This window comes from Aptenodytes forsteri, unplaced genomic scaffold (assembly GCF_000699145.1).
Source record: "Aptenodytes forsteri isolate BGI_AS27 unplaced genomic scaffold, ASM69914v1 Scaffold155, whole genome shotgun sequence".
Lineage (NCBI taxonomy): Eukaryota > Metazoa > Chordata > Aves > Sphenisciformes > Spheniscidae > Aptenodytes > Aptenodytes forsteri.
The window spans coordinates 4144259-4155910 of NW_008794446.1; the positions used below are offsets into that span (position 1 = coordinate 4144259).

General features: G+C 38.0%; 1 protein-coding gene across 1 annotated transcript in view; it reads right to left on the reverse strand.

Moving 5' to 3' along the window:
* NBEA (neurobeachin) overlaps nt 1-11652 on the reverse strand; it is a 437354-nt gene that overhangs the window by 382637 nt on the left and 43065 nt on the right. The window contains exons 9-10 of the mRNA XM_009290267.2: nt 6301-6498; nt 5736-5869 (exon numbers count right to left, since the gene is read on the reverse strand). Of these exons, the coding sequence (XP_009288542.1) occupies nt 5736-5869; nt 6301-6498 (332 nt within the window). The remainder of the gene's footprint in view (nt 1-5735; nt 5870-6300; nt 6499-11652) is intronic.

Here is an 11652-nt window from a genome sequence, read left to right on the forward strand (position 1 = left end):
TCCCTGGCCAGATTCAATTCTATCAGGGCTTTAGGTTTCCTAACCTGATCCCCGGCTGCTCGGACAATTTCTCTGTATTCCTCCCAGGCTGCCTGTCCTTGCTTCCACCCTCTGTAGGCTTCCTTTTTGTGTTTGAGTTTGCCCAGGAGCTCCTTGTTCATCCATGCAGGCCTCCTGGCTTTTTTGCCTGACTTCCTCCTTGTTGGGATGCATCGCTCCTGAGCTTGAAGGAGGTGATCCTTGAATATTACCCAGCTTTCTTGGGCCCCTCTTCCCTCCAGGGCTTTGTCCCATGGCACTCTACCAAGTAGATCCCTGAAGAGGCCAAAGTCCGCTCTCCTGAAGTCCAGGGTAGTGAGCTTGCTGTGCGCCCTCCTTGGTGCCCTAAGGAGGCACTGATTTTCATCAAGGTATATTCACTGCTAAAGCACAAAATCAAACACTTGTGCATGTTTTAATGCAGTCAATTGCTCTGCTGCTACATTACTAATTACTCATATTCATTCATTCATATTTATGCAGTCATGGTCACTAAAGCCTGTATGCCGCATAGCCAAGAAGGGTTCCCCTAACCAGGCTGGAGGTAAGATAAACTCAGAGCAGAAGAGATGCAGACAGATGGTGGGGATGGAGAGGAAGTTCCCATGAGCTGCAGCTACATCAGCTCTCTAAAGTGCTGTCTTAGCTTCCAGTTTAACTACCTTTTTTCTTTCCCCTTGTTGGAAAGGGGAAACTACTTCTTTCTTTTCCGTTTTCCACTTCTTTTTCTCATCACATATGATGAGGACAATAAGAGAAGACTACTAAACGTGTGTCATCCAAACTGATGCCACTAAACACAAGCCAGGTGTGCGTGGGCGAACTAGAGAGGCAAGTCATTACACACCTCTGCTTACGGGCATAACATTTTGGGATACAGACTCCAGTCATAAATTAGCCACCCTTAATAATTCCTGGATCTTCTGGGGTATGCAAAGGTACCGCAGTTTGGGAGTTTACAAAGGATTTCTACCACATGATACAGTGACTGTATTTTCATTATAAACTATCCTCCAGGCAGTCTGATTTGGCAAGTCACATTCCTGCTGACACAGTTTGGGAAGATTCCAGTACAACTGATTTCATCTGAGCACAGCTAGATTATACTAGAGATGTGAAATTTCAGGTGCGATATTCAGCCTTCTTCCCTTCGAAACGCATGAGGAGAGTGTTATCAGCACTCAACTCTGCAAACTCTAAATTGTAGACTGGAGGCAGCGGTGGACTGGGACTTTGGCTCTCCATCACAGGCACAAAGGTAAATGCAACGACCTCGGAAAGGATGATTTTCATACCCACTCTCAAGTTTAAATACCTGGGCCAGCTGTGGCAGTTCTTGAAAGACAGTAGGAGAGGACAGGTTAGGTAGGTAGGATACTACTTGGCATTCATCTTATTTGCTACCATGATCTTAAAGATAAATTCAATTAAACTAATGACATTATTAAGAATTATTGGAAACTCACAGATTTTTCATATTAAGCTAATAAAAAAATCAACACATCAAATTGTATTTCCTATCAAGCTGTGCTATTTCCTATCTGTGGAAACTGATAGGAAAACTGCCTATTTCCTATCAAACTATTCATCTATCAAAAAGTAGATGCAGCAACACTACTAGTTATGGACAGGAACCCAAAAAGTCATCCTCTGAATATAAAAAAAATACTAAAAGAGATGAGTACAAGATATTAATTGATCAAAGCAAAACACACAAAACATTTACAGGAAAAGATGAAGAACAGGTGTTGAAATATTATTGTTGCCCTCCTCACCAATGTTTCCATTTCACTGACTTACTCACAATAGGTGGGCAATATACTCTATAACAGGGCTACCTATATTAAAGAGTGAAAAGAATGTCAGCAATAAAACTGACTGAAAAGATGCCTACGTTTACTTTGCTACATATTTTACATGGGTCTATATATCATGTTTAAGAAAGTTAAGGTGGGCCCAGGCCCTGCATTTATTTAGTATGATAAACAGTAAAAGTATTTTTAATTTTTAATGTATAGTGTATGCGATCTAGTAAATCCAGTTAGTAACGTCTAGAATAAGTATATAAAAGAATTCTTGGAATGACTTCATCTATTTAAGCAAACAGCTACAGCTCCTTCTACTTTCAAATATTTTCCCAATATGGTACAGTCCAAAGCAACAATCTCATCTGAATTAACACTTGTTATTTATTCTGTGATGGAACTGGGTCAGTGCCAAAGACTGCGCACCCAGGTCCTTGTCAGAATCAGTCTGTACGTCAGTGCTCAGCAGACCCAAATGAATTCGAAACCATACACAAGAGACCTCAAGTGAACAAAGCAAGTCCTTCCTATCATATTACCCATATAGTATAATCAAAGGTAACAACAACAGTATCATAACAGAAAAAAGCACTCTATATTTCTTTTTATTATATAAACACCTTATTGACCTAAACTGCTAAATTTTCTATTTTAACCAAAGTACTGAAAAGCAGGATGAAAAGTAGCAGTCTTGACATTCAAGCTGAGGGACCACTCTCCTGAATAGCAGGTGCATCACTTAATCTATGAAAACATACTTAAGATATGAACTCAGTTTCCATTCTTTTAATTTCAGTATATGAGAGCATAATAATCTATATAGTGCTTCAAAAGCAGAACTGTAGGTTTCAATACTTGGTCTCATGAAAGATGTAGATAAGGCACACAGGGATATACATATCACAGGAATAAAAAACATTTACAAAGGATACCATTAAATCACAAAGTTGCTATATTCATATTGCCCTGCTTTATAATTTAAAATTTTATTTACAATGAATCTATTATTTAGAAAAGATGAAATTGCAAGTGGATCAAGACGATTAAAAAGCAGGGTGTTCCCTCATAGTCCTGTTACCAAACCCCTTCTAATGTTCAAAAAATAATTAAACAAATAATTGAGAACCTTGAACTTATTAAACAGATTTTGATACGTGCAGGAGAGAAGGAGGTGAGAAGGAGTCAGAAAAGTAGTCTGGAAACCTAGGACACTTACACCGGGGTATCAAGCTATTTATACTTCCCACCTCCCAGGAACACATTAAGACAAAAGGCAGCACAGCTATTCAGGGGACAACCTCTGAGTCCCCCCAGTTGGCCACCAGAAAGAAATAAATTCTACAGCCACAGTAAGCCTTTACAAACATAATGGTCTACTCTCATCAAGCATCATCTGGACCTTTTTTTTTTGGCAAAGCAGCATAAAGATTATCTGCTTATAAAAATACATAGATTGTAATGGCTGAATGCCTACTCCTTTTCAGAAAGAAGTGGTGCAGCCCTCTGTCACAGATACATTTTCATAGGTAAGAAGGGTATAAAGAAGTATCAGATACAGTTCAACAACTGCATTTTGGAAAGGAACAAATAAAGAGAGGATAGTCTAAAAAACAAGGGGAAAGAAGGAAAGGACTCAGTAAATATACTTCCTCCCTTATTCCACTCCACAAATGAAACTTAAACGTAGCCCTGTGTTTCACGTTTAGCCCCCTTTCCCCATTATGTCCTTTCTTTGTCCCCAGAAATCTTTTATTCCTTTATTTGCCTACTTCCTTGTTCACTTAAACTACTATTTTTCTCAATACCTACATCCTATTAAATTAAATATAAGAAAATAATGCACATACACCAAAACCATGGTAATTCAACATTTAAATTACATCTCATCAAGCAGCCATTTGCTTAAAAAACTTTTGACTATGCTCTTGAGTTAGGATCACATCTTGTTGTATTATGCATTTGTACAATCATATAGCATAATGAATTATAGATCTCTTAGAATATAATCTAATTATTGAAGAAATGCATTGATTTATTCAAGAACAACTTTTTTTTCCTACTTGGAGTTCAACTAACTCCAGAAATGTTCTATATATGTTAAACTGAACTTTATGAATGTTCTCACTCACTGGAAAGACCACACACTTGGGAAGAATATCTCGATTTATAAAACTTACATTATATTAGCTCTCCATTTTTAAACAGACCTAGTTACTGCTTTATCATTTATTACAGACTCAGCTCATTAATGAATTTAACATATATTTTATTCATAAGTATGGGGACATATACACATAATCTTCCTTATATTGGAATAAAGCATTTTTGCCTACTGCTGTGCCAGTAAATAAAAACATACAGGGAATTTGTTTTCCAAATTTCTTTCAAACCAAGCATTGTTTTTTCTATTCCCCTTACTTCACAATACTTCAATGCAAAGTACATACTGGAAAACAGACTACAAAAAAGTAAATATCCCACATGAGCCAATACACAACCAGCTTTTCTGTCTTTAACATTGAATGAAATAATTTGCACCACTATACTGCTTGGAAGTAGAATTCATTATTTTTAAGACTGTGGTATTACTTCTAACATTGTACTAAAATATTCTCATGAAATACATTAACTTTTCACACTACAGAAACAAATAAAAACCAGAGGCCATCTTAGCTACATATATTTGAGTTACCAAAGGGGAAAACAGATGACTGACAAAACTTCACCAAATTGATTAATTGCTTAAATTAGATTGAAACAAGTGATCTTTCATGAGAAATTATACCAATGTATCACTTTCAGTTAAATTTTTCAAAGTTGTGGGCAATTGTAGTATTATTCAATTATTTTTTCATTAACTAATTTATTACTGAACTATCTAATGCAATAGGAAATATCCAGAAGAATTAATAGCAGAGTATTCTAAGCAGGAGAATAAGCCAGGTACTCTCAATTATGCACCTATTTTATAAATTTATTCAAATACAAGAGTCCGCTTATGCTGCCCCTAAACACTGTTTTCTAGCAGGTTTTGGTTAGATACCATCCCACAGGGAAACACCGTACCGGTTCTTCAGCATTACCTTTTCAGTTTTGTTACCTCCAAAGGTAGGTAACAAAGGGCACATGCTTTGCTCTGACAAGTTTGGACACGTTGTGTTGCCACTAGAATAGGAGCCTGCCCTGACAAGCAGGTGGCAAGAGATCTTCTTTGCAAAAATACCTGCAGCTGAGCTAGCTTTGAACAAGTCAGCGTGGGTACTGACAGACTCCTAAGCAGTCCTTTGCAGGCTACACATGGAAGCATTCATCTAACTTCTGTGCAGGCTTTTCAACCTAGGGGTTACTTCCATAGTATCAGAGCAGAGACTTCATGTGTCCCTGTTTAAAACTCTCTTGGTGTGTCCCCAGTCACTGCTGCAATTGTAATATGGCCACAAAATAACTGATCATAGCTCTGTGACTTTCTGACCATGTATTAATACGGAAGGAGATATCTTTCATTAATTTTGAATGTTATTAAATATGAATGCAAATGACACAGATTTTGAGAAGGTAAACAACACTGTGCTGTCAAGTAAAAACACATTGGTTTCTTTTAGAAGTTGCAAAAACTGTCACAAAACTATCCTTAAAGACTCTAGAGTGATTTGAATTCATTATTTAATCCAATCAATTTTATGCCAGTTCAATCTGGAATCTCATCAGATTAATACGATTTACACGTCTCTACAGTAAACTACTTGTTAAAAAATAATATTATTTTCAAAGAAACAAGGGTAAAATATAAGTCACAGCATTTACAAAAGAAAACAAATCAAACACTCCCACAACAAAAACGGAAATATTCTTAGCTTAATATAGTTTTTATCTGGCTTGAAAGAAGCTTACCAAACTGTTGTTTCCACCTGACTGTCGTGCAGCTGTCGATTGTCTAACTGGGCAAAGAGAGGAAAAAGAACTTGAATCCCTCCAATGGAATGAATTGCGCTGTGAATGGAGTGGGTTACGATAGCTTTCACATCCTAAATTAATAAAATAAATAAATAAAAGGAAAAACCTCAGTTAATCTCAATTTTAAAGGACAGTTACAAACATAACTTGGGAACATTTTAACACCGAATTGAGTGCAAACTACATCAGACTTGTTTTAACTTAGTTTCATTACTTATGTTTCAATTATAATCACTGTACTTAAATGTAAACATTAAAGAGGAAAACTTCAGTATCGTGGCCAACTGTGCCTTATGGTATGAAGTATAAATTTCTTAATGAAGAAATAATCATTTTTTCTCTAGAAAGTGAGCAAAGAAAGAACAGTTCAAGTGATGGGTATATTAAGAGCTGAAATAATACAAAATAACAATCTCTTTGTACACTAGCACACAAATCCTCTTATTATCCAAATGACGTTGAGCTAACAGTCATCACAGAACATCAGTTTAGTAGCACAAACCTGAAGCATAAGAGCATGGGGGGAATGTACAAAAATGGAAGGATTTTCCTTTGGTGAGGATTCAAGGCATAGCTGAGCATCAGTAGCCTTCGCATTGTAAGTAAAAGCAATGCTACTTGCAAGTTTCCCATCATATAGCACTTGTTTATGGTGCTCAGCCAGATGAATGTCACTCTCAGATTTAAATTTGAACGTGCTCTGAAAAAAAAGAAAACACAAGTTTTACGAAGTAAATATTTTAGACAAGATCCTTGCAACAAAATGTGCAGAAAATACTTTGGACTTGAGAGGAAATATAGAAACTGCTAAACTTTGTTTTAATTTTCCAGTAGTTTAATGCTACTGAACAATGAGACATTTTCTTTTATTTACTCTACTCCACATCAACATGTCAATATAATATTTGGTATTTTATGTAGTATTATTTCTCTCTCTTTTCAGCATCACTGTTACCAAGTTTCAGAAGTAACTATCTGGAAGAAACGTATCACATTAAACAGCTATAAATATGTTAAAATAGAAAATTGAGTATACAATGCATTAAGAATAAAGAACAAATTAAATGCCTTGTATTTTAGTTTATATAAATTCACTCAAATTAGAATATCGAATCTATATCATTTTGATTAAAGGAACAGTTATTTTTAAACAGCATTAAAACCCATCCCTCATTAACAGTGAGGAGTATATATAAATGAGCTACTTACACTAAAAAAAGCCCTAATAAAATTATGAATGCCGTATTTCAAATTAATGTTTCTCAAACTCAAAGCTTTTACAAAGGAATACTGAAAATCTCTATTATTCTTAAACATACCATGACTCATATCTGATCTAAAACTAGGTTTTCTGGCAACAGTGATAAATCAATCAAGCACAAGAAGAAAGATTTCTGCCTTTCTGCAAAGTGGTGTCAGATTTACTTGGCACATAACTACTTTTGCACGTAACAATCATTTGACAGTGGCAAAAAGACAACTAGTAGTAACACACAGTGTTGTACTGATACAAGCAAAGCAAATTTGTTAGAAATGACCACCTTTTAATTAATGCAATATTTATATAATATGTTATATTTCTAAAATCTTTACTCAGTTTAAAATAATTTATTGCTGAGGTTAATTATTAATCATTTTGCTTGTTTTCACTGCATATAGCCGTCACAATTCTCTTCACCCCTTTGGTCCTACCAAATCTTTCCCTCCCTCCCCTCACACAGTAAGAAATCCTATATCATGAAACTATTGAAAGTACTATCACCAGGGTTTTGGTTATCCCGGTTAGGAGAATTAAAATAGGCAACTTACAGGCTATCAGCCGCTCTTTCCAAACAAATTACAGGTTCCTACTGATTACGTAAACCCATAAAACCCATCCAGCTTTTGCAGAGCTCTCAAGGCTGCTGGAAACCCTAACAGAATTCTCTTGCTTACAGCCAAATGATGGGAAAGCGCATCTGCTCAAGTGACTGACACATGGCAATACGAGGTCTTGTGACAACAATCCATTTGTATGGGGGTCATAAGATTGATGCAGACTGAATAGACTGGGCATCTGACTGCAGCTGCTGGAGAACCCTTGGAGCAGGTCTGTCAGTCAGCTTGGTGATGTCAAGCAGAAGGGAGGCAGCAATGCCATGCTGAAAATGTATGAGAAGCAGGTACCACAACAGAGAATGCAAGTAGGAAAGGCAAAAGTAAGTGAATGGGAAGTCAGTGTTTTAATCTACATTTGGCAAAGAAGGATAATGTTATCTTTAGCTGCATTAGGAAGAGTGTTGCCAGAAGGTGGAGGGAGGTGATCCTTTCCCTCTACTCAGCACTGGCAAGGCCACACCTGGAGTTCTGGACTCCACAGTACAAGAGAGCCATGGACTTAGTGGAGAGAGTCCAATGAAGGGCCACTAAAATCACGATGTGACTGGAGCATCTCTCCTACGAGGAAAGGCTGAGAAAGCTGGGACTGTTCAGCCTGCAGAGAAGAAGCCTCAGGGGGGATCTCATCAGTATGTTTAAATGCGCTGGTTTTGGCTGGGGTAGAGTTAATTTTCTTCACAGTAGCTAGTATGGGGCCATGTTTTGGATTTGTGCTGGAAACAGTGTTGATAACACAGGGATGTTTTCATTATTGCTGAGCAGTGCTTACACAGAGTCAAGGCCTTTTCTGCTTCTCACACCACCCCACCAGCGAGTAGGCTGGGGATGCACAAGAAGTTGGGAGGGGACACAGCCAGGACAGCTGACCCCAACTGACCAGAGGGATATTCCACACCATATGACGTCATGCTCAGCATATAAAGCTGGGGGAAGAAGGAGGAAGGGGGGGACGTTCAGGGTGATGGCATTTGTCTTCCCAAGTACCCATTACGCGTGATGGAGCCCTGCTGTCCTGGAGATGGCTGAACACCTGCCTCCGAATGGGAAGTAGTGAATGAATTCCTTGCTTTGCTTTGCTTGTGCATGTGGCTTTTGCTTTATCTATTAAACTGTCTTTATCTCAGCCGATGAGTTTTCTCACTTTTACTCTCCTGATTCTCTCCCCCTTCCCACCAGGGGGGAGTGAGCAAGCAGCTGTGTCATGTTTAGTTGCTGGCTGGGGTTAAACCACAACAATAAATATCTGAAGGGAAGGTGCAAAGAAGATGGAGTCAGGCTCTTCTCAGTGGTGTCCAGTGACAGGACCAGAAGCAACGGGCACAAACTGAAACACTCTGAACATCAGGAAACACTTTTTCACTGTGAGGGTACCCAGCAAGTTGGTAGAGTCTCCATCTTCAGAGATATTCAAAAGCTGTCTGGACACAGTCCTGGGCAACTGGCTCTAGGTGGCCCTGCTTGAGCAGGGGGGTTGGACCAGATGACCTCCAGAGGTCACTTCCAACAAAATCAACCATTCTGTGATTCTGTGATTTGTATTTGGGTTAGGGGTCCAATTAGTTTTTGTAGGGAAACACCCAGTGATCCCCACTTACTGCTCTGTTCATACTGCAAAGCTCTTCAGAACCAAAGAGACTTTCTTTTGGCTGAAACTCAAATGTCCTCCAACTGGTGGTAGTCATTCAGCCCAAAGGATCAGACTACAACCAATCTGAATTAAAACCCCCAAAATATACACGCTGTGGGTATTCAGCCCTCAACACCACACGTTTTAATCTAGAAATGTGCTCCTATTGTGCCACACTACTTACTGAAGCAGAAAAACCCAAAGAATGAGTTTAGAGCTTGAGAGCTGGCTCTCTGTTGATATGGCTGGCTAAATCTCACTTATCAGGAAGTAACTGCTACAGATTACAGATTTGTCCTGAGGAAGGTGATGATGTATTTCTCCCCAGAGGGTATTTTTAACTATACAGATAAATCTCTGTGCACTTTCTGCAGAGACAGAAAGTGATTTCACTGATTTCCAGAGATATCTGCATTCTGCATGTACTATATTTTGATGTTTTAAAACACGAAAACACTTCTTACCCGGAAAATTTTTCATGCCTCTAAGCTTTGTTAGATCCCAAAGCTCAGAATGTTTTACCTCTATATAGTTTTTCATAACTTTGCCGTTTTAAATATGCAGAAGTGTTTCAGCACAAAATTTGTATCATTTCATTACCATGAAATTTTACAACTTTCTAAACTGCTTAAGTTAAAATAAAATCATTTTTATAAACAAATTTTGGCATTAATCTACCTCCTAGTTTTCAGTGTTTATTATGCCTCAAGAATTTATCAGAGATCACTACTTGAAAGTCAGGCACAAATAAGTTATGAATCAGTATAATACTGCCCCACATTTTTTGGAGAAAAACAAGAATTAAAGGGACATTCTGCCATCAAAGCCTAACAAAAGTGATCATAAATTGTAATGCTAGTCTCCTACCCAAAAGATTATTATAACATAATGGAGAGAGAGGCTACAAATTCTGATATATAATACTCTTTTATTACTAACATTGATCTACAGAAAGAGAAAAGAAATTCAGTATACGTATACTGTACTGGGGACTTGGGAAAATACAACCACAGGAGGATAGCAGAGGCTGTCAAGCATATAAGCTCAAATTGCGAATGGTTAGTTACCAGTCACTGATGGAATGCAACTTTGAGATCTGGTAGAAGCAGTGTGACGGCATAAAGACAGCAAAAAAGAGCCTTAGATTTAACATATTCTATATATGGTAAAAATATGTACAGGATCCATAAAGACGGTATAAAGGATAGTTGTTGCTTCTACAGGAATGGGAGAGGGAACAGAGAGAACTGAGAATTACTCCAGCACTGTCTTCTCCAGTAAAAGAAGCTGTGCTTGATCAGGACCAGCAGCTCTCCCCTTTCCTTTAGCAGCAAGAGTGCTGCTTTTTGATTTACATTCACCCCACATTGCTACTATAGGTTTAGCAATCATACAGAAAATATTATCTTGTACTATATAATTGGCTTAAGCAAATTTGAATTTTCAAGAGTATTTTGTATGTGCGTGCATGAATGCATTTTTACTCCAACCTTTGTACATGACAAAGAGATTGATACTGCAGCACTGATCAAGAGCAAAGTCAGATGCAGCAACGTATGCAATAATCTGATAACTCAAATGCATATGGGAGGGTTAAGAGGAGTGGCACAGACTTGACAGGGCTATTAGGACAGGGCTTTGTTGAAACATCCCTTTACAAACAGCACCAAACACTGCTATCAGATGCATCTCCTCCTCCCACGTTACCTTCCTTGCACCTCTATTCTGTGTTTATCAGTCCCTCAGGATCCCAGCTGAGACAGGCTTCTCTCTCTTATTTGCTGACTGGGAGCAATGATGGGTAGCAGAAAAAGCACAGTGAGAGCAAGGATGCTGCTCTCATTTCCTTTTTCTTTCTGCAACCTCTAGCAACTGAAAGTTTAACATAGTAGGTAAAAGTGCTGTTCAGCAACTGCAAGACTCAAAATGAGCATGCTTTATTACAGACAAAACCTGGGAATGCAAATACTGAATTCTACGATGTTTGTACTAAATATAGTTTAAAATTTCAAGATACTTTATGGATGAATTTGGGAAGACTTAACGGGGAAGAGGTCGTGCAGAGAAGAAATGAGAAAGGCTTAACATAGTAGGTAAAAGTGCTGTTCAGCAACTGCAAGACTCAAAATGAGCATGCTTTATTACAGACAAAACCTGGGAATGCAAATACTGAATTCTACGATGTTTGTACTAAATATAGTTTAAAATTTCAAGATACTTTATGGATGAATTTGGGAAGACTTAACGGGGAAGAGGTCGTGCAGAGAAGAAATGAGAAAGGCAAAAGCCCAGCTAGAACGCAATCTGGCCGCTGTCGTTAAAGACAACAAAAAAAGTTTTTACAAATAT